This window comes from Trichechus manatus, unplaced genomic scaffold, assembly GCF_000243295.1.
Source record: "Trichechus manatus latirostris isolate Lorelei unplaced genomic scaffold, TriManLat1.0 scaffold00075, whole genome shotgun sequence".
In the NCBI taxonomy this organism is placed as follows: domain Eukaryota; kingdom Metazoa; phylum Chordata; class Mammalia; order Sirenia; family Trichechidae; genus Trichechus; species Trichechus manatus.
In genome coordinates this window covers 13,178,717-13,203,026 of record NW_004444011.1, presented here as the reverse complement: position 1 = coordinate 13,203,026, position 24,310 = coordinate 13,178,717, and the positions used below count along the sequence as shown (strand labels likewise).

General features: G+C 40.1%; 1 protein-coding gene across 1 annotated transcript in view; it reads right to left on the bottom strand.

The window, feature by feature from the left end:
- The window catches only part of RSU1 (Ras suppressor protein 1), a 255,071-nt gene that overhangs the window by 210,864 nt on the left and 19,897 nt on the right, over positions 1-24,310 (bottom strand). Inside the window, 1 exon segment of the mRNA XM_004391258.2 lies at positions 11,096-11,146. Coding sequence (XP_004391315.2) covers positions 11,096-11,146 — 51 coding nt within the window.

The following is a 24,310-nucleotide window of genomic DNA, read 5'->3' as shown; positions in this document are numbered from 1 at the left end:
TTTGTTGTATAAATGACAACGGTAACGTTACTTTCAGTTAATCAGCATTTACTCAGCACCTCCATCCAGAAATACACACTTATGTGTCCTATTATGAGTCTCCTTAGGATTCTGTAAGTAATTTTAACAACCAAGAATATCCCTGCAAAAAAAAATGCTCCTTCTCACTTTCAGCAGCAATGAGAATAATCAATTACACAAAAATTAGAGGGAAAAAAACGTTACAAGCAAGCAGCAAGGCAGATTTTGTAGGATAAAGCCAAACGTGCAAAAATATATGTCCCTGCTCTGTAAAAAGCGTGTATGCATAGCCCAACAAATCTCCTTAAAAGCTGACAAGCATGGATTTCGTCTCCTGTAAGTCTACAAAAATTAGGTAATGTTTGAATCGTGTATTAACTTCCAGAGAAAACCAAGGAACTGTTCGTGCAATCTTCAGTACTTCTTACAAACCCTGAATTCTTTTAGGAACACACTTTCTAAATTACACTCCAGTTCTGATGTGCTGTACTGCTAGCAAAGCAATATGTCAACAAATAGCTTTAATTTGGGAGCTGGGTCAGAGAAGAAGCATTAAGAAGAGAGGAAATGGCATTCGATGGCCTTGGGAAGAAGTGGCATCTAGGAAAGGGCAAGGAAATGACAGACACACCTCTAGGAAAAATGCCTAAGACGTTCTACAACATCAGAGAAGAGCAAGAAGGAAAAGAACATGAAAAAAACTTAAATATGAAGAAAGCAAGCTCAGTGTTATACAAAGAGCCATCTAAGCTGATTAGGTAGGTGTAGGTTAACTATAGATGTAGGTGTAGATATAGATGTATTAGATATATCTCCAATCCTCAATTATCAACATTAAGAAGGAGAAAACACGCAAAACAAATTCTCACATACACATACACACAAAACATGCTTGCCAATACTCTGTCTTCTTTATAATTAAGAATTACTTCATTAAGAGGCCACACTAGGATGCTTCTCTTTTCTACCTCACCTTATGTTAAGATGCTGAGGAACAGAGTAATTATATGAGGAGGAAAGAAGACACCCAGGGCTGGAAAAATCCAAAGCAGTTTTGATAATCCCCCTCTAACTATTTAACACCTATGCCTTTTAACCATGCGAAATCTTCTGACTTGTCTATTTGAACACGTATCCAGAGCCACGGAAACCCTCTGCCCACAGAGCTGGACGTGGAGTTAGAAAACCAAAAGGGAAGAACATGCTCGGCATTTGTCAGATTGAAAGAACTAAAGAAAAAATGCAAGACCTGAGTTGCAATACTGAAGGATTTTACAGTGAAAATCTTGAACGATGAAGGAAGCATCAAAAGAAGACAGAGGAATACACAGAGTTGCTGTACCAAAAAGAACTGGTCAACATTCAACCATTCAGGAGGTAGCATATGATGAAGAACCGAAGGTACTGAAGGAAGATGTTCAAGCTGCACTGAAGGCACTGGCAAAAAACAAGGCTCCAGGAATTGACAGAATACCAGTTGAGATATTTCAACAAACAGATGCAGCGCTGGAGGTGCTCACTCATCTATGCCAAGAAATTTGGAAGACAGCTATCTGGCCAACCGACTGGAAGAGATCCACATTTATTCCTATTCCAAAGAAAGGTGATTCAACAGAATGCAGAAATTATCAAACAATATCATTAATATCACGTGCCAGTAAAGTTTTGCTGAAGATCATTCAAAAGCTATCGCAGCAGTACATCGACAGGGAACTGCCAGAAATTCAAGCTGGATTCAGAACAGGACATGGAACGAGAGGTATCACTGATGATATCAGTTGGATCTTGGCTGAATGCAGAGAATATCAGAAAGATCTTTACCTGTGTTTTATTGACTATGCAAAGGCATTCAACTGGGTGGATCATAACAAATTATGGGCAACATTGTGAAGAATGGGTATTTCAGAACACCTAATTGTGCTACTGCAGAATCTGAACATAGACCAAGAGGCAGTTGTTTGAACAGAACAAGGGCATACTGCATGGTTTAAAATCAGGAAAGATGGGCATCAGGGTTGTATATTTTCACCATACTTATTCAATCCGTATGCTGAGTAAATAATCTGAGGAGGTGGACTATATGAAGAACGCGACATCAGGATTGGAGGAAGACTCATTAACAACCTGTGATATGCAGATGACACAACCTTGCTTGCTGAAAGCAGACTTGAAGCACTTACTGATGAATATCAACGACCACAGCCTTCAGTATGGATTCCATCTCAACATAAAGAAAACAAAAATCCTCACAGACCTCTTTAAAGTGTTAAAAAGCAAAGATGTCACCTTAAGGACTAAGATGCACCTGACCCAAGCCATGGTATTTTCAATTGCCTCAAATACATGGGAAAGTTGGACAATGAATAAGGAAGACAGAAGGAGAATTGATGCCTTTGAATTATGGTGCTGGCAAAGAATACTGAACATACCATGGACTGCCAGAAAATCAAATCTGTCTTAGAAGTACAGCCAGAATGCTCCTTAGAAGGGAGGATGGCAAGACTTAATCTTACATACTTTGGACACGGTATCGTGAGGGACCGGTCCCTAGAGAACAATATTATGCTTGGTAAAGTAGAAGACCAGCGAAAAAGATGAAGACCCTCAACAAGAGGGACTGACACAGTGGCTGCAACAATGGGCTCAAACATAGCAATGACTGTGAGGATGGTGCAGGACTGGGCAGTGTTTCAGTCTGTTGTACATGAGGTTACTATGAGTTAGAACCAACTTGACGGCACTTAACAACAACACAGAGCTCCTAGATTTACCTTACTGGTACATTTAAAGTGCACACATACATTATTGTACAGGCTGCACAGGAACGACAAGCACAGAGCCTCAGAAGCCAAACAAAAAGGTCCACCACCTTCTAGCTCTGGTTACTTAACCACTTTAAGCCTGTTTATTCCACTTGACACAGAGTTGTTGTTGTTAGGTGCCGTTGAGTCAATTTCGACTCAGTGACCTCATGTGACAAAGCAGAACTGCCCCATAGGGTTTTCTAGGTTGTAATCTTTAAGGGAGCAGATTGCCAGGTTTTTCTCCCACAGAGCTGCTGGGTGGGTTCAAACCCCCAAGCTTTCAGTTAGCAGCCCAGTGCTTAACTGTAACTGTTGTGCCGCCAGGGTTCCTTGACACAGAGTAGGGGATTCAATAAACATTAGTTTTTCCTTCCTTTCCTTTTACATTGAAGTTATTATACACATGGAATTTTGTTCTTTATAGTATAGTAGGCTGTGGGGTACCCTTACTTTATTCTCTACGCAGTGTTGGTTCAGTTGGAGAGAAAGAAGAGGGCTTCATGGAGAAAAATGAGACTTCATCTAAGCTTTCTTAGGGACGATCAAGGTTTGGAGACAGAGCCCAGCACTTCAGATAAGAGACGAACAAGGCGATTAAATCAGAGAATATATAGGCAGGGGGAGAAAGCTAAAGAAACAGAAAAACATTAGACAAAAAAAAAAAAGGAGGTTGAAGAGTTTGTTAACTGGTAGTCAATCTACTACTATTTGTGGTGTTTCTGTCATATTAATCTAATTGACAAAACTAGGGGATATAAAATTATACGCTCTTATTTAACAAAATTTAAATTTAAGCAGGTAAATCAGGTGGCGTTTATGAACATTTTATAAAAGCTATCAAGAATGAGTTTCACACTGCATTAAAAATCATTCTTTTAAAGTTTTATACAAATTTCCAGAAACATCTACTTTAAGAAACAGCATCAGTTTATTCATACTGCAAATACACTAGTGTTCTCTTTCCCCTAGCCTAGGGTTTCTAAATCGGAGAACCCTAAGGAATTAATGGACCGGTATAACAGGATAACAAACCTGTTGAGATTATAACTATTAGGTGCATTTTTCTAGGGATCACAGTCACAGCTTTCACTCTATTCTTAAAAAAAGTTCAGTAGCCTAAGAAAAGTTAAGAACAACTGCTCTAAAAGAATGTATATACCCAAGTATTGCACCTCTGAGAACAGCCACTCCCACTCTCCTCCACATACACGCGCACAAACACACAGGCACATACATATACACATACCCCACACATTATCTTGGGGAGATAGTCAACAGAGAACATATATAAAATTTTGCTATTAAATCAATTTTGTTTGAGAGGAATTCTAGTGTAAATAGTAAAAGAAACCCTTTTCAAGATCAGCCCCTTGGAGGGTGACAGGTCACCTGCCCCTAAATTATTTTCTCTAAAGTCTGCCGCCATTCTGAAATTCTTACAACTGAAGTCATTCCATTTAAAAATATATTGTGGAAGAATTAATACACTACACTTTAGCTAGCTTCCTCTTAGCACCAAGCAGAATCCCAAGAAAAGGAATTCTAGAATAGGTAGTTGGTGGGGCAGGCAACAAAGGGAGGACTCCAGGTTATCAGCTGAGGACATGACGTCATCGAGAGCAAGGTTTTCTGAAATCACTGGTCTTAGACTCTTGGCCTCTTCCATATAATGATCTCGTAAGCTCACGTATTTACCAAAGCCAAAAATAATAACAAGACCCCAACTGCAGGCAATTTTTCATGGTAACCTAACTACTGGTACTATTAGATATTGTCTAATTAATAGCTGTCAGACTCAAAAATATTATGTATATATTTTTCAAATTCAATCTTTCAAATGAGGGCACAGTAACAAACTGATAAATGTCCACTAATTAAAAAAATAAGCTATCGATCAAAGCATCTGTATTATAAATATGCTTATACACTGTTAAAATGCAAACAGCAAGTTGTTTTGATAGTCACAAGATAAATTCATGAAACAGAAATGATTTATTTTGCTATTCTCCTTCATAGTTTAATTTCATACAAACCATGCACAAGAACTTTTGCATAAGGCATGACAAATAATCTATGAAAGAGGGAATAACTAGAAACTTAGGAACAGCAAGGTCTTGGAGGAATGGTGAAGGTCATTCTTATGAGTTGGGACAGTTAATTTTTCTCATTCATCCCAACAATCTATTATGTCTGTAACAAAGGGTTTCAATTTATTGCTTTAAGAAATTTGCATAATTTTCTTCATAATAATGGCATCTGCATATTTGGAGAATACAACATTTTCATGAGGAACATGCCATTTAATTCATTTATGATAACACTTAGGATAGATAACCTAACCATCTATACATCTGCCTAAAAGTTAAAAAGATTATGTTAACTTCTAAGCATTCAGAACATTATCTTTGATGAAGACATTACTGAAATCACTAAGGAAAATATGCTAACACTTTCTTGTTCACTGTAATTTCTAATTCATACATAAGCTATACTAATAGGAAATAGTCTAAAAATAGACCCAATTTTGCCATAAAACTTAGGATTTACCACCTGCCAAGCCATTTCCGATACGTTAAATAACGAGATATGGTCACAGTTAAGACCCGAAACTGCAGGCCAAACTGCCAATATCTTAGGAGAAGGTTTTACATGACAGTTAAAAGTTCAAAGTATAAAACTAAACAATTGCATTCAGAGACCCACACTTATGAAAGGTTTACACAGCAGGTTGGCTGCTCAATATGTTTGCAATGAGCAAAAATATATCCTTTGTATTTCTTGCCCAAAATGATGAGCACTTAATCCTCAACATGTATGACTCACAAAATAAGAAATACTGTTATCATATTTAAGATGCTACCAATATCTGTATGTGGTTTTGCTTCTAGAATAAAATTTGTTTTAATTAAAGAAAGCTTCATGTTAAAAAATTAATGCCCAGAGACTGTTTTACTAGTGATGCAGAATGCAGTATTTCATAACGAATAGTATTGCTCGCTACACAGTGGCATCAAGTAGTGCAAGAATCAGTGTAAATCAAAAAATGCACATTTTTCTGAGTTTTACATTGTTAATTTTGAATTAAAATCTGGATAACACACATAAAAATTTTTAACTTTCTTCTACAGGGAAAAAAGTCTCATATATGTCCAATATAAAATACTATATTAGGCAATACAATTAATCCAATTTAAAGATTTAAAAAAAAAAGTTTTTAACTTGAATAAGCACTAAAAAATGATATGTGAAACTGAATGTATAATTTAATTTTAGGAGCAAAACAGAAAAACAACATACCTCCTTATAGAATGATCTATCTTAACTGTGGTAAGACAGCACTATGTAAATTGCAATAGCAATGTGCCCTGTTGTACATACCTGAATATTCTGCAAACTATTTTGTCTGACAACAAAGCTGGTTTTTAATCTTTAGGTACAAGAAACAGGGGAAAACTATGTATCTCAACAGTGACCTCTAGTGGACAAGTCTTAAAATGGTTGTCTCAAAAAATAATTCCTCTTTATGAGTGAAAACAAGCAGAAAAAATATTCACAAAGCAAACAGTCCAAAACATATACCAAGTGATCAGATTAAGGAGCAGACTGAAAACGGCTCAGCCAATACTGACTTTAAAGGAAGGTAATCACAATGGCAGAGGGCGGAAGGAGGAGGGAAGAGAGACCCCGGAAGACAAATCTTTGGAATAATTTCTATGTTCCCTTCTAATAGTAACACTGAGGGTGAGCCCTTGTGCAAATCATCTCAGACTGCTGAGAATTAGCACAACTCATCCCCCAATCAATCTACTGATCAAAAGATATGCCTATTTTATGTTCGACATACTTCTGGCACTCTCCTGGGCGGGGGGCGGCCACGTGCAGACAGGAGTGTGTGGTTTGGCCTCCCAGGCAGAAGAGCAGGAAATGCTTCAGGGGGGGGGGGGGTGCGGGTAGGATACACTGTAGGAGCCATGGTGGCACGGTGGTTAAGCGTTCTGCTGCTAACCGAAAGGATGGTGATTCAAAAGACCTGGTGATCTGCTCCCATAAAGATTACAGCCTAGGAAACTATGGAGCAGTTCTACTCCATCCTACAGGGCCGCTATGAATCGGAATTGACTCGATGGCAATGGGTTTGGGTTTTTGCTTTTGGGAGGATACACAATAAACATTGGACAGGGTTCCTAACTTCAAGAAACTTATAACTGCATGAAGAAACTGGTGAATGATTTGGGGCCTTGAGTATATAAAACTAACTTTAAGTGAAAGAGGAACACATCCTGAAACCAGTGAGAGAAGGCTTTCTGGGAGAAGTGAAACTCAGGGAGAGCTCAGCTGAGCCCAGGAGGGTTGCTGCGTGGAAAAAAGCACCCACTGGTTGCTCGTGAAACCAGTTTTCTCTACCTGCAGATTTCTTGGGGTACCTCAGTAATACCTGTCACCGCACATCATTCCTGAACTATGAAAGGACTCTTATGACTATAAAAATGATATTAACATCAAGTCATATGGTAAATTTATACGGACATATGGTAATGTTTCTTTAGAGAGCTCAGAGTCCAGTGCATTTGAAATGAGCACACAGTGAGTAAGAAACACAAGTTTGTTGCAGCCCCATCCACTCAAGTTCTTATGCCTGTTAATTCAGAAGAAATCATCCTATTTCCTACATGCACCATTTCACCTCAGGCCAGCTAGCTCTTCTCTGGCCCTCCTGGTCATATATCTGCTTCCTTTCGTCAACCACTACGGGTTTATCCAGGTAATTACTGGGAAGCCACTATGTGCTCAGCAACAGGCATTAAGGAAGAATAAGAAATGGTTCCTGCTCTCAAGAAAGCTGAAAATCTACTGGGAACAAGAGAAGTACCCTGAAGTGATAGGACAAGGAAGTGTTAAATTGGAGTTTGTTTGGGGAAGACAGATTTCAAGTGGGCAAAAGCAGTCAGGGAAAGACGGCCCGAGAGGGCTGAGGCAGCTGCTGCTGAGTTGGGGGAGGAAGAAAGGCACGCCAGGAATAGAGCGCAGGAGCAGAGCAGGGCTACGCATGGGGAAGAAAAGATCAATCCATTTTACAGCAGTATGTGGGGAAGAAAGGTTGGCCGTGGGGTGGGGGGCCAGAAGAGGGCAGGTTTTGAAAGTCAGACAGAGAGAAAGCCTTCAATTAGGTGTGAGCAGCATTGCAGGCAGGTGCACAGAGAAAGTATGTTTATGAAGGGATTGCCTGGCAGCAGAACCTCATCTTAATTCTGAAACTATGGGCCAGAAATAATCTCTGTTGGCATCCCAGAGTAGCATTTGCCCAATCATAGCAAGAATGCAGAATAAAAAGATTCACTTGCTACTCTTGTGTCCCTCTCCTTGAATACCACATGGACATGTATCTAGGAAAGTAAGTTCTGGCGAAGCAATTCCCCACTGACTTCAACAACCCAGCAGCACTGCCCCAACCACACAAGATTAAATCTCAGTAGTTTCACTGTAATAGTGATGAAGATCTAACAGTGATTAGCTTGACAAATTTGAAATATTCTTATGAACTATAATATGGAAAACTTCAAGAATTTCTGCTCACAAAATCTTGGGGAATTTAAGATCATACAGTCCTGTCCAGCCTTCAGCTTCTTCACGGCTTCACTCATACTGCCTTGAGTTGACCTGTCAATGTCAAAGCCACCAGCAGGGGAAGATCAACTTAGTACCACCCCCATTCTGTTGTCCTATGCAGACATTATTAACTTTAATAAGTGTAGTCAAAGGTTGTCCCCAAATCAAAATCTCAGTTTGAGAAATCTAGTCATTCATTCCATAAGCACACAAGTGGAAATGTCAGAGAACAGTGAACTGGCATAGGAAAAGAAAAACCAGGGCTTCGAATAGGTTTACTCCCGTTCGAGCCCCTGCTGAGAATTTGCCCTCCCTCAGAAAAATACAAATAGTTTTGCAAGATAAAAGCAGGGCTGAGGGGTTTATCTTTTGAGTCTCAGTGGTTTTAATGTAGCATTGTCAGCTGGTCCTTATTAAAAACAATGGAAAATGAAAGACACTGATTACAATAAAAAGTGACATGAGGGTGTGCTAAGCCACTTGCATTTAATGCATATTTATATTCCCATCAGATGGACATATATACCATAAACACTTGAAAATCCATAGCAAAGTCATTCGTTTAAATGCCAGAAAAATAGTAAAAGATGCTAATTTGACCTTAGTGGAACAGATCGAGTGTCACTGACAATGTACTCACAACGGCTTGAAACAGAAGTTACCAAGACGATTAATTAGAGTTTACTGGATTAGGTCAATAGTGTCTCAAATGGAAAAAAAAAAAAAAGAAGAAATATGAAGTTTGGATTCTTTCAGATTGATTACTTTAAGAGCAGACACAATTTAACAGTTTAACTCCATATTTATACCTCTCTAAATTAATCTCATATTATATCCCCGGGGAAAGAAACTGATGCACTGATCCCTGAGATGTCTATGTGAATGTGTAAATAAGAATAATAAACCAAAACCATTTGAAAGATTTTTTAAAAAGAGAGATGAATTAATAATAGAAACAAAGCTTCTTTTGCCTTCTTGTTGACATGCAAGTGGTTTCACTGTAATAATGCTACAGATCAAACAATGGTAAGCTTAACAATTAAGAAGGACTTTTATGAACTCCGCATAGAAAGCTTCAGGAATTTCAGCTCACAAAATCTTGGGCAATATAAGGATCATGAACTCCAACCTTCAAAACAAGCTGCAAATCCCCTCTGAACAGAGATTAGGGTCTCTGTGGGCTGCAAAGCCATTTGCTACAAAAACAATGAAACTGGCAGCCTATTACCTGTTACGGAAATGATCACACGTGACTTGTAGCCCTCACTTTAGCTTCCATGGCCACTGTGACTCAAATGTGACAATTGTGCCACTCTACATCTGCCTTACAAATATGCACTTCTGCTAAAAAATGAACCAGTCTGCCTGAGTCCTGCATATGAGGGGCTCTAGATGCCACACTTAATTCTCAATAATCAACAGCTCTGTGACATTGCTCCAAGCTGTATAGAACACACATGCACTCATAAATTCACGACACAAATCCCTCAACCTGACATTCTGCTCAATTTCATGAACTCGGAAAGCTCCCTAACAAATTCTTGCCACATGATTAGAAAATCATTCAAGTCTGTGGGAAATATTGCAACACAAAGAAGTGACAGTCAATTAGAAACGAGAAAGGAGAGAGTGTCCCTGCCATGAAAATCTTTAAAACCACGGCACGAAGATTAAAATGGCCCATACCATTCATGCAAGATATTCTTTAAAAATAGATATTAATTCTACTATATGTTAATCATACCGTGACATTATGCCCAAGTCCTTCTCTTGGAAACCAGGCTCCAAAATTTGAAAACTGCACGTGCAAATTTATATAATTTATACAATTTTGTAGCTTTTTTTACCCTATGGGCAGAAACGGAAAGCATATCCAACAGTTAAATGGTCCCCTCTTGAGGACAAAATATAGATGAAACCAACAAAAACCCTTGCCATCAAGTAGACTCCAACTCATAGCAACCCTATAGGACAGAGTAGAACTGACCCACAGGGTTTTCAAGGCTGTAATCTTTATGGAAGCACAGTGGTTAAAAGCTCAGTTGCTAACCAAAAGGATGGCAGTTCAAATCCACTGGCCACTCCTTGCAAACCCAATGGGGCAGTTCTACTCTGTCCTATATGGTCGCTATGCATCTGAATCGACTTGATGGCAACAAGTTTAGATTTTGTTTTTTTGGACTCTTTATGAAAGCAGACTACCACATCCTTCTCCTACAGAGCGGCTGGTGGGTTCGAACCACCGACCTTCTGGTTAACAGCCCAGCGCTTAACCACTGTGTCACCAGAGCTCCTTATAGAGACGAAACAAAGAACTCTTATTCCACTGTTTTTTGGTTAAGTTTTTCATGAAACACTACCCAATAGCACAGCAGTTTTAGTCACCACAGCATTTCCCATGCCTGGCTTGAACCACCTCCAGAGGAATCATGTCATTTTCTCTCTTTGGGTTACACACACGGGAAGGAACATCCCTTAAAGCAGAGCAAAGTACAAAACACCTGAAGACAACATGCTCATGTATCTCACTGCCACCAAAAATAAGTTTTATGTTTCCAAAAATAACCATTTGTCATTAACTTCTTTAGAGGAAACAACAGAATCAGCAGTATCATAAAATTACAAAAAAGTCAAAAACTGTGTAACTCAGAAAATTAACTTACTTGTTAGCTTGTTGTGACTGAGAACCAGTTGAGTGATATGGGACAAAGAGACTGCAAAAGAAAAAAAAAAATCACACAGTCAATAAATGGACCCAAATTATACCACCACACCTACGAGGTAAACTGCTAACTTAGTTTCACAGATTGACGTATTACTGCTCACAAAAATAGAAGGATTCATATAACACTATCCATTAAAGGTCCAACCAAATTAAGAAAAGTCATGCAATCAGCAGTAATTGCAGTGCAATTACCACAGCAAGTTAGAGCTAATGAGATTAATGTCAGGGGATCAAACATTACCAAGGCCAGTTAGCTTTGCTTGGCTCCCTGGTCTGCAGGGCTAACTTTAGCAATCCATCTCAAAAATACATGACAGTCAGAAGAACTGGCCAAGAGTGTGGAAAAGCATGATGTCCTTGTCTGTGCAAAAAAAGCCCCCATTCAGGCAAAAACACCATCTAAGGTAGGCAGTATATTACTTTATCTATGTCCATTGCCAGCCCAGAAATTTCACTACACATTATCAGATGATCAGAGTGAAATCTCTTCCCAATTTCCCTTAGACATATTTTGGGTGACATTGTAAAGCACATGTATATTGCACGCCAGTTTCAAACATTATCAGGGAGATTTAATCTGCTGAACAAGATTAAAGTTGCTAAAATAACAGTTTTTCCAACTATAAAAAAAGAAAATACACACAGATCAAAAAACAGAAGGAAAAAAAAAGTGGCCTTCCTCCCACTTTGGGTTCCAAACTTCACTGTGTGGTCAGTAAGATATACATATACATGTACAATATGATATACATACTAGTTAAGAAAGAAAGGTAGAATTTTTTTCCAATATTCTTTCTATAATAACATCCTATTAATTCAGCAGTTTTTTTGGTTTCTTTTTTCTTTTTTTTTTTTTTTACTAGTTTGTATTTTGTTTGTCAGTAAAGGGATAATAAAATAAACATTTTTTTCAAGAAGGGTCTGACTCCTGGACCCAGCATGCTTAGAAGATAATGAGTATTATCCTTCCTTGACCGCAACTTTTGTGTGTGTGTTTTAAAACATGACAAAGTTATAGAAAAGTTCAAAATACAGTACAAAGACTTTTTATCCCCCTGAACCATGTGAGATTACATTGAAGACCTGATGCCTCATAAATTTCAGGAAATACTTCCTAACAACATTCTCCTACATGACCACAATAGAGCCATCAAAATTAAAAAAAAAAAAAACAAAACAGAAAAATTAATACATTATTACCGTCTAATCCTCAGACCCCCTTCATGTTCTGCCAAATGTCCCAATAATTTATTTTATAAAAAAGGATCCAGTTCAGAATCACATGTTGCATGCAGCTGTCTTGTTTTTTTAGTCTCCTTTAATCTGAAAGTTAATCTTTCCTTGATTTTTATGACCTCAACAACTTTGAAGATTCCAGGTCAAATTATTTTTTTTTAATTTTTTAAATTGTACTTTAGATGAAGGTTTACAGAAAAAATAGTTTCTCATTAAACAGTCTGTACACATATTGTTTTATGACATTGGTTAACAACCCCATGACATGTCAATACTCTCCCTTCTCGACCTTGGAGGATCTTTTAATTTTTGGTGAAAATATACATAGCCAAAGTTACACCATTTCAAAAGTTTCTACATGTACAATTCAGTGACATCGATTACATTCTTCTGGTTGTGCTGCTATTCTCACTATCCTTTTCCAAATTATTCTATCACCATTATCTTCAACTCACTGCCCCCTAGGCTTCCCATCAAACCTTTTGAGTTGTTGTTGTCAATTTGATCTCACATAGATAATTTTTTTTTTTTGTACCTTAGATGAAGGTTTGCAGAACAAATAGTTTCTCATTAAACAGTCAGTACACATATTGCCCTCCGACAATGGTTAACAACCCCACGATATGTCACAACTGTCCCTTCTCAACCTTGATTTCCCTATCACCAGCTTTCCTGTCCTCTCCTGCCTTCTAGTCCTTGTCCCTGGACTGCTGTGCCTCATTAGTCCCGTTTCTGTTTCTTGGGGCTGTCCAATCCCCGGCTGAACAGTGAACGTCGGGAGTGACTTCACCAATGAGCTAAAAGGGTGTCTGGTGGCCATACTCTCGGGATTTCTCCAGTCTGTCAGGCCAGTAAATCTGGTCTTTTTTTGTGAGTTAGAATTTTGTTCTACATTCTTTTCCAGCTCTGTCCAGGACCCTCTCTTGTGATCCTGGTCATAGCAGTCAGTATTGGTAGCCAAGCACCATCTAGTTGTATTGGACTCAGTCTGGTGGAGGCTGTGGTAGTTGTAGTCCATTACTCCTTTGGACTAATCCATTCCTTGTATCCTGTTCTCTTCATTCTCCCTTGTTCCCAAAGGGGTGAGACCAGTGGAGTATCTTAGATGGCCACTCACAGGCTTTTAAGACCCCTGATGCTACTCACCAAGGTAGAACGTAGAACATTGACTTTATAAACTGTGTTAGGCCAAATGAGCTAGATGTTCCCCGAGACCATGCTCCCCACAGCCCTCCACCCAGCATTTCAGTCCCTCAGGGAGTTTGGATGTGTCTATGGAGCTTCCATGACCAGGTCAAATTATTTTGTATTACGTCCCTCAGTGTGGATTTGTCATTTGTTTATTCCTGATGACATTCAGGTTATGTGTCTTTGGCAGGCATGTCACAGAAATGCCGCATTCTTCTTGTTGCATCCTATCAAGTGGCACATGACTTCACTTGGTTCCATCATTAATGATGTTCTCGTTCATCACCTAAGTCTGTCAGGCTTCTCCACTCTAAATTTACTCATTTCTCCTTGTAATTAGTAAGTATTGTGTGTGTGGCAGGATGTATTTTAAAACTATCTAAATATCCTATTCCTCACCAAACTGTGAACTTATTCATGTATTCTGTGGTTCTCAACCAGGGCAACTCTGGCTCCCCAGGGGCCATGTGGAAATGTGTGAAGACATTTTTATTGTAACCACCAAGGCCAATGGAAAATCTAAAATTTCATATGTGGCCCACATAATATTTCTATTGGACAGTACTGATGTAAAGCAGTGGCATCTAGCAAGTACCATATTTTTTCGCAAATAACACGTGCCTTCTACATTTGCTTGCCAACAGCTCCCTCCCCCTTCAAGGTATTTGTATAAGCGTGCTATGCTAATTTTTTTCATAGCAACATGTAAAAAAAATTAGGCATAGCAGCGCTTATGAAAATACCTGGGGCAGGGTGGGGGGAGGGCGCGGCCAGCAAACAAATGCAGATGGCATGCATTATTTGTGTAAAAATACGGTAGGGGCCAGTGATGGTGCTAAACATCCTACAGTGCATAGGCTTATCCCCCACAACAAAGAATTATCCAGTCCCTAAATCATACTACTGCTTTTGAAAAATATGGACTTATTTATTTATATTTGTACAGCCTCACAGTTTCCTATTTTAGTTAATGGGTTACAATTTGTCATTGTTATTGCTTACAGTGGCAGCCCATCCAAGCTGGATTCTATGTCTTTTTGACATATCCCTATCATTCTTTGAGCACTTCCCTGCTGTCTGGCACAACAAGATATTCAAGCTCATCTTATACTTTCTCTGCCACAGCCCTGGAATCAGCCATTTCTCCAAGGAGTTCTGGTTCTTTTTTGTGGGAAATGGTATTTAGAAGCCAAAATCTGGGCACTAGATGTGTTCATTGGTATTGGGCATTACTACTCTCAGGCCTTCTCAATGGACAGAGCTAGAGGACACAAAAATGCACACATACAGAGACATACATAAGCATCTCTACTGATTTAACTATCTGTATTACTGAAAGCCATGAGATCACACCAATATATCCAATTCCAATGCAATATCACAGGATGAAATCCAGTTTTCTCCCTTTCTATATTTATAACTTCCTTCTCTGACAGTGAGAACCCTGACTTGTACTATCTTTAACCTATTTACTTATTTAATCAATATGCCTATGAACAGTTATCCTATGGATGGATTGAGACATCATAGAGCTTATCTCCAGGGACTCCTGGAAGTCTAGCACTGACTCTTAGTCCAAATTAGGACAAGTAGGCTAGCTAGAGATTTATACTGGTCTGTTTAAAGTTCAAGATACCACTGATGGCACCCAGGGCCAGCTTGTTTACATTGTTTAGAGACAATGGCTTACACCTGGTTACATAGCCTAGTTTGGCTCCATGACCAGCTAAGGCATAAAAGACACTGCTGGAAATTTTTGCTCAAGCTCTCCTGAAACAAAGATACACATACTGATGGTACATAATCTGCAGGCAAAATGTGTCCTGTGTAACTTCGAAAGAAACTTGGGAAGCTGCATCAGTGTCTCGGGCACCTGGCTTGCCTGTGCTTACTTTCTCCAGCTGTATCATACGCTTTGCCTTTATTAAATCCTTATGTGAGTATGTTCTGTGGAATCTTGAGTCCTTTCAAATATCCAACCTGTGTACCCATTGTAGTAACCAATCTATTCTCTCCACTTTCACCCCTTCCTCCTACCGCAGACACCCTTCTCACTCTGCTCAGACTCTTACACCCTATGTCCAGTCACCTTCCACAGGGACACCCACGTTGCCCTGCTTGGACTCTGACTTCCTATGCCAGGCTACCACCCACCCTACACAGATGCTTGCCTTCCCCAGTTAGGTTCTGGCACGCCACTCTAGGCCACCATGCTCCCTCCCACGCCCTGAACATCTATCTTCCCCTGTCCCATGTAATGGCTTTAGGACTGAATTATTAGGGAAGGGGGAAGAGGAAGGCAAAAGGGAAGGAGGGCAACAGTTTTATGGCTTTTAAAAGGATCCCGATGGTAGCTTCACATATGATGTTTAAGATTTTAGACACTGTGGAACATTTCACACGTTTTATTTGTAAGAGTTAAGATATTCCTGTCCACCAAATAAAGCATTCCTCTATCTCTGAGGTCTATAGACTTACATGGGAGAAAAAAATCCCAAAGAGCTGCCTTCATACAAACAAGATTAAATAGATTCATAGACATCCAGTTACGATTATGCTCAGCTTCAAGTGAGAGCAAACCCCAAATAACAAGACTTCCACAAAACAGTAGTTTCTCTTTCACTTAAACATATACAGTCCAGAGGCTCCTGCTGTCTCGTTGCTCAACCATTCTCAATACATGGCTTCTACATCATGGCCCAAGATGACTGCAGATGTTCAGCCACTATGTATGCACTGCCATCAGGAAGAAAGTAAGGATAAAGAAGCTTCTTCTTTTAGGAAACTGCCAAGAAATTGCACACATCACTACCACTTACAGTGAATTAATAAAAATTTGTAAGATAGTGATGCCTAGCTGCAAAACCAAAAACCCACTGCTGTAAAGTCGATTCTGACTCATAGCAACCCTACCAGACAGAGAAGAACTGCCCCATAGGGTTTCCAAGGCTGCAAATCTTTATAAAAGCAGACTGCCACATCGTTCTCCCCTGACCGGCTAGTAGGTTCGAACTGCTAACGTTTTGGTTGGCAGCTGAGCGCTTTAACCACTGCACCACCAGGGCTCCTAGGGAGGCTGAAAATCTAGTCTGTATTCCAGATGACAATATGCCAGCTAAAAATTAGGGGTTTTATCAGCAAGAAAGGGGGACATTAGTGGTTCAGTGGCAGAATTCTTGCCTCCTACGCGGGATACCAAGGGTTCCACTCCCAGCCAACACACCTCATGGGAAGCCACCACCTGTCAGTGGAGGCTTGCATGTTGCTATGATGCTGAACAGGTTTCAGCAGAGCTTCCAGACTAAGACTTCCAAAAGAAAGGCCTGGTGATCTACTTCCGAAAATCAGCCAATAAAGACCTATGGATCACAAGGGCCAACCTGCAACCAATCATGGGGATGGTGCAGGACTGGGCAGTGTTTACTCCATTGTGCATGTAAATGTCATGAGTCTGGGGCCGACACAACATCATCTAACAACATTAGCAAGAAAGATGGGGCAAACTCTGACAGCTAGTGGTCTCTCACAAGAGCAGACTACTCCACTTAAAAGTCACAGAAATCAATCCTAACAAACGAACATTGATAATCCTCCTATGTCCTCCTGCCATAATTTTTTTTAAAAATATCATGAGTTGACTAATTACTCAAAAGAAAAAAATTGCCTTCTCTAAGCTAAGGTTTACAATGAGAGACTTAATTAGGGAAAACTAGTTCTTTTCAATCATTTTATTTCGTCCTTTCAACAGATATTTAACAGTAGAGAAAATGACAAAGATGAAAAAAAATTTTTTTTTTTAAATGAAAGAGAGAAATTCAGTTGTCACTTTCCCTGATCACACCACTAGAATGTATTTTTCTTTCTCACCATTGTTATAGGGCTACATGCTGAAGTAGGTAAGAGGGAGAGAAATTAAAGCAGAAAAGAAAACGTTAATAAAACATCTTTCAGAAAATATTCAGGGCAACAAAGGACTCTGGGCTGGGCCTGCGGGGAGGGCAGTTAACTTGGACACAAGCACGAGAAACCCACAAAGCCTGGGACAGGCAAAGCTCAAGTAGCAACAGATGTATTTATACAGGCCACCACTCCCTTCCACTTGAGAATGGCTAGTCCGTTGTGAGTCTCCTATGGAAACTGTGCTGTTCAAAAGAAGGCAGAAATGGTCTGCCAAAATAGAATGGATTATTTAAAAGAACAAAAGCAGCCCTAGTCACACGTTGGGAAGATGGAAGCGGGCTCTACTCGCTGACCTGCCACTGCTGCCTTGTTGACCTTAAACACACTGGTGGAGCTTCCACTGTGTTAATAACATACTCTGATGGTGCACTAACACCAACTGTCAAGAACAAGCATGCTAGAATGGTAAGAACACACTGTTATTAAAATTCCTAAAGTATAATATTAAACTAAGCTTTGCCCAGGCATTTTCAAAGTAGGATATATTTCAGAAGTCACTACGGAACTAACAAAATGTGCTGACATGCACAGTTAAATGTTACAGTACCTTGGCTCTCACTGTGTCTCCAGCCTCTTGAGAAATGGTATTTGGGTACGTTCTATTGGGCCAAAACGAACACTAGAAAAGCAAACTGTAGACGGTAGGGGTGTCTGTGAAGGAACGGGAGTGGGTGAGGTTGCTGGTGTTGCCATCCCACGCTAACCTAAGCAAACAGATGGAAAATAGGGAAGATCCAGGACCTGGAGTGGGGCAGCTAGTATTTTAATGGAGTAAATTCAGTAAAATCAGAAGGCTAACTAAAAACTCTGAGAAAAAGAATTGTTGTTTCTAGATAACACACGGAAGCAGATATTACTGTTTAAAATAGGTTTAGGTTTTTTTCCCTTCTTCTTCAGCATGAAGTAGGCAGCATGAGGACAATAAAATAAGCATGATGAAATCCACAGCTCCATAAGATGACATTATAGACTTGTTTTCAAAATAACCCACCATATCAGAAACATGTGGCATACTGGAAATTGTCTCTTCAGTTTTCAATTTGGCAAATTAGGAAGCAAATTACTCCTCTGGTAGCACTTTAGAGATGGTAAAAAGTTCTAGCTTAACAGAATGACATTTATATGCAGAGGAAAAAACAGGGCCAGGATGAGACAAGGGGACTTGAGACTTGAAAACATGCAAGTCACAAGGGACTAGAAAGTATCTGAAATCCTGTCACGATCTTAATTTCAGTGGCCATCTTTGGTTCTAAAAGATTTTGTAATGTTGCTCACAAAAACTGGACTGTGACCATCAGTCTATTCCACAGAGTGTGCATTATGAACACAAGCTATTAGAAAGGCACTGCAGCCATCAGAAGGCAAACGGTCTGCCATATTCTGACAGCTCTTGTGGTATCAAATATAACAGATGAGAAGAAAAGCCACTTGTTGTGTTAGCTGTTGTCGAGTCGGTCCCCAACACATGGCAACCCCATGCACAACAAAACAAAACGCTGCTTGGTTCTGTGCCAGCCCTACGATCAGTTGTGGACGAGACCACTGGGATCCACAGAGTTTTCACTGGCTGCTTTTCAAAAGTATATCGCCAGGCCTTTCTTCCTACTTCATCTTAGTCTGGAAGCTCTGCTGAAACCTGTTCAGCATCATAGCAACACACAAGCCTCCACTGACAGATGGGTGGTAGCTGTGCATGAGGTGCATTGGCCAGGAACTGAACCCAGGTCTCCCACATGCGAGGTGAGGTTTCTGCCACTGAACCACCAAAGCCCTGGAAAAACCACTCTTATTGCTGTTAGATGCCACCGAATTGGCTCCAACTCATAGCAACCTAAAGTATCATGGAACAAAACATTGTCTGGTCTTGCACCATCTTCAAAATTGTTGGCTATATTTGAGTCCATTGTTACAACCACTGTGTCAATCCAGTGGGATATTCAAACAGAGTCACCTTGTTCTACAACTCCAGGGGACGTCACTCAAATTCTGCCCAAGTCTACAGATCACATTGTGAATGGTGCCTTCTGGGGCAGTGCAAGGAGGAAGCCACGTTATTTCAAATCCTCCTAAACTTGTAGACTAAAATGAAGATTTAATTTAACTTAAAATTAAAGATTTTTTATTTAACTTAAAAATACAGGATGGTCCAAATGGCTTTTCCATTTTCGCTCCCTGGTGGGCTAGAATGGAGACAGCCCTACATAACCCTGATTCAAGATTCCTCAGAAATGTGGGAGCCAGCTAGATGTCAGCACCAGCAAGGAGTGCGGACCATTTCGAGCTTTGCATCTCCACGATGTGTGATTAAAATGCCTGCCCATGTCACATGGTGGAAGTTATTTGACCCTTGGTAGTAGGATACAGATTCAGATCTTCTTAAATATGCAGCTTCTGACAATATATTAAAATGAACACAGACAATAAAATTGTTGATACCCAGATATAATACAAATATCATATTCATCAGCACACACAGAATCATAAAAATATTCCTTTTGAATTTCGTTCATAATTTAAAACCTTAAAAAATCACCCTGGGGTGAAAGCTTTTCTTTATTTCATAACTAATTATTGTGAAGGGTTGGCAACTCTTTACTAGTAAGTTTTTAAACGAATTGGTTTTTTGACTGAATTCTACTATTCACAGATGAAGGCCTTATCAATCATAACTAACTCCTTTCATTTAACAGGAAAGTAGTTTATCATGTGACAGTTTCACAAATGTGATACGTATTTCTATATATAAATGGAAGACAGTAGAGTTCCCGTGAGCTGGTCACTGCCTGGGGACTTGGTGTGCAGCAAGACATTTAATTGTTGTTGGTGTTAGCTGCCATAAAGTTAGCCCCTGACTGGTGGCAACCTCATGCACACTGGAACAAAACGCTGCCCCGTCCTGCACCACTGCCATGATCAGTTGGGGATCAGACCGTTGTGAACCATAGGGTTTTCACTGGCTGAGTTTTCAGAAGTAGATTGCCAGGCCTTTCTTCCTAGTATCTGGAAGCTCCTTTGAAGCTTGCTCAGTATCATCATAACACACAAGCCTCCACTGACACATGGGTGTGGCTGCACATGAGGTGCAGTGGCTGGGAATTGAACTTGAGCGTCCCTCATGGAAGGTGAGAATTCTACTACTGAACCACCAAAGCCTCATTTAATAGGCAGATTCTATATCCAAGGACCATGTTACTGAAAATGTGGCGCCTACATCATTCCTGTCCAAACACATCACTCTATATAGCATTTCCTTCAGGAAAAAAATACAAAGAAAACTATTTCTGAAGATGTCTGAGAGAATTTAAGAGAAAAATATAGTAAATCACCTAAGATACACAGTCATTCATTCATCTGAGGTTTAAGCATGACAATATTAACAAATGGTGAGTAATAACTACTTTGCAAGTCATCAGGCACCGCACTTACTGGTGCCACAGGGATAGAATATGAAAGAGTCACAGCTGATGCCCTCAGTGAGTTTACACTGCAATACTACTGGGAGACATAAACACCAACTATGATACAACACAAGGGGCCCTGGTGGCTCTGTGGTTAAAGAGCTCAGCTGCTAACCAAAGGTCAGCAGTTTGAACCCACCAGCAGCTCTGTGGGAGAAAGATGTGGCAGTCTGCTTCCGTAAAGATTTAGAGCCTTGGAAACCCTATGGGGGAGTTCTACTCTGTCATATAGGGTCACTATGAGTCGAAATCCACTCGACAGCAATAGAGGTTTGGTTTATGATACAATACCCAATATAACCTATTGCTGTCGAGTCGATTCCGATTCGCAGGTGCCATAAAAGAGAAGTAAACTGATTTGAAACTCCCATTTAATACCTGAAAGTTTTCTCAGGGTTAGTAAAATCTTCAAGGACCAGGGTCAGCTTTACTCTATACCTATGTAACTATCTTCTTCTTTTTTTTTTTTTTGCTTGTTTGTATTGACTAATTTATTCTAGTATAAACTATTTTGTTTGTGTAACACAAGATATACGTATTTTTTAAAATTATAGTTATAGAATGTCACAGCCAAAAGAAACCCTAGAAATCAAATACCTTAAGTTCCTCATTTTACAGATAAGGAAACCATTGCCTAAAGAGGTAAAGTTATTTTTCTAAGGTTCCACAGACCACCAGAATCAAAACTGAGACTAGAACCAAGGCCTCTAGATTCCAAATCTTTAGCTTATTCTTCCCAAATTGGGGAAACAATATTCATAGTTGGAGAGTGTTCTTTTTAAGATAGTGGAAATTCATATCATAATAAAAGTAGTGTAAGCCTGAGTGGGAAAATTCCTTTGTATCTTGAATAAAAGATTACACTTACACAATGTGACTCAAAGCAAAGCAATGAATACTTAATTCCCAGCAGTGTGAGACCCAGATTGCAATCCCGTGTGATCCTGGGGAAATCCCCGGACCTTTCTGACGCTCTTATTTCTCATCTTTAAAATGAAAGGCTGAATTAAATTATTTGATTCTATGAAACAAATAAAAGAGAGAAGTCAAAAAAGTATTAATATTTATGTAATGCCTACTACATCAATGCTGTGCTGGGCACTTTATACCCACCCACTAGGCTCAGGAATATTAAAACAAAGTAAGTTAATTACAAAAACAGCAAACATTTATCAACTCCTTAAAACATGGCTGGCACAGTTCTATTCCTCACAGTAACCTATAAGGCAGTACAATTATTATCCGCCTCTATTTTTTAGATGAGAAAACGAGGCACAGAGAGGTTAAGCTACTTGCCCAAGGTTTCAGAGCTAGTAAGCAGAAGTAAGGTTTTTACTGGCTCATCTTAAAAAGGTTGGTGGTTTGAACCCACCCACCAGCTCTGCAGGAGAAAGACCTGGCTATCTGTTCCCTTAAAGATTACGGCTTATAAAATACTATGGGGCAGGGAAGTTCAACTCTGTCACATGGGGTCACTATGAGTTGATAATTGATTTGATGGCACCTAAAACAACCACCACCTCTGGAAAGAGATTTCCAGGTGTGATGGTTAAGATTGTGTGTCAACTTGACTGGGCCATGAGTCTCAGTGTTTATATGTGATCACTCCCATGACTGAATATGCTGTGAGTAGCCAATCAGTTGAAAAGGAGTTTCCTTGGGGATGTGGCCTGCATCCAAATATAAGCAGACGTTCTGGCTTTTTGCTCCTCTGGATCCTGCGGCTGCCTCCTGTTCGTCTGACCTCTAGTTCTCAGGACTTGAGCTGTCAGCTTATCTGCCAATCTTCAGATTCGTCGATCTTCACAGCATGTGAGCGAAGCCCTGCTCTCTGACCTGCTGATCTTGGCTTTGCCAGCCCCTGCAACTACATGAATTAAAAGAAGCCTTATGGTCTTGCCTGCCAATCTTGGGATTCATCGATATTCACAGCCTGTGAACGAGAGCCCTGCTTTCCGACCTGCTGATCTTGGGTTCGCCAGCCCCTGCAGCTACGTGAATCGGGAAAAGCCTCTATCCTGATCCATGGACTTGGGACGTTCTAGCCTCTACAATCGCGTAAGCTGTTTCTTTGATATAAATCTCTTTACATAGATATTTATAAGCTTTACTGGTTTTGCTTCTCTGGAGAACCCAGCCTAAGACACCAGGCATTTCTTCCTAGTCCATCTTAGTCTGTAAGCTCCACTGAAACTTGTCCACCATGGGTAACACTGCTGAAATTTGAGATGCTGGTGGCATGGCTTCCAGCATCACAGCAACATGCAAGACACCACATCACGACAGATAGATGGATGGTGGTGCATCTGACCCAAGCCACAGTATTTTCAATTGCCTCATATGCATGAGAAAGTTGGATAATGAAAAAGGAAGCCAGAAGAAGAATCAATACATTCAAACTGTGGTGCTGGCAACGAATACTGACTGTACCATGGACTTGCAAAAGAGTGAACCAATCAGCCTTAGAAGAAATACAACCCGAATGTTTCTTTGACACGAGGATGGCAAGACTTCGACTCGATTACTTTGGACACATGCTTAGGAAAGACCAACTGCGATAAAAGGACATCATGTTTGGTAGAGGGCCAACAAAAATGAGAGAAATTCTCAGTGACATGGATTGACACAATAACCGCAACAATGGCAATGATCTAGCATACCAACAATCCTGCAGGTGGCGAAAGCCTGGGCAACGTTTTGTTCTTTTGTACATGAGTTGGAGCCAACTCAATGTCAACTAACAACAAGAAGTAGCAGAGGTAAAATTCTGTATCAATTTCCTAGGACTGCTGTAACAAAGTACTACAAACTCGGTGGCTTGAAATAACAGAAAGGTATTCTCTCACAGCTCTGGAGGCTAGAAGTCCAAATTCAGGGTGTTAGCACGGTCATGCTCTCTTTAATGGCTCTAGGGAAAAATCCTTCCTTGTCTCTTCCAGCTTCTGGTGGTGCCAGGTGTTTCTTGCCTTGTGGCAGCGTAACTCCACCCTGTCTCCGTCATCACACAGTGTTCTTCCCTCTGTCTGTCTGTGTCTGTCTCTTCTCCTCTTTTTATAAGAACACCAGTGATACTGGATTAGGGCCCATACTAATCCAGTACAATCTCACTCACCCTATTTCCAAATAAGTTCACATTCACAGGTACTGGGGGTTAGGAAAGGAGCCCTGGTGGCACAGTGGTTAAGCGCTCGGCTGCTAACCAAAAGGTCGCCAGTTTGAACCCAACAGCAGCTCCATAGGAGAAAGATGTGGAAGTCTGCTTCCATAAAGATTTGCAGCCTTAAAAAGCCTATGGGGCAGTCCTACTCTGT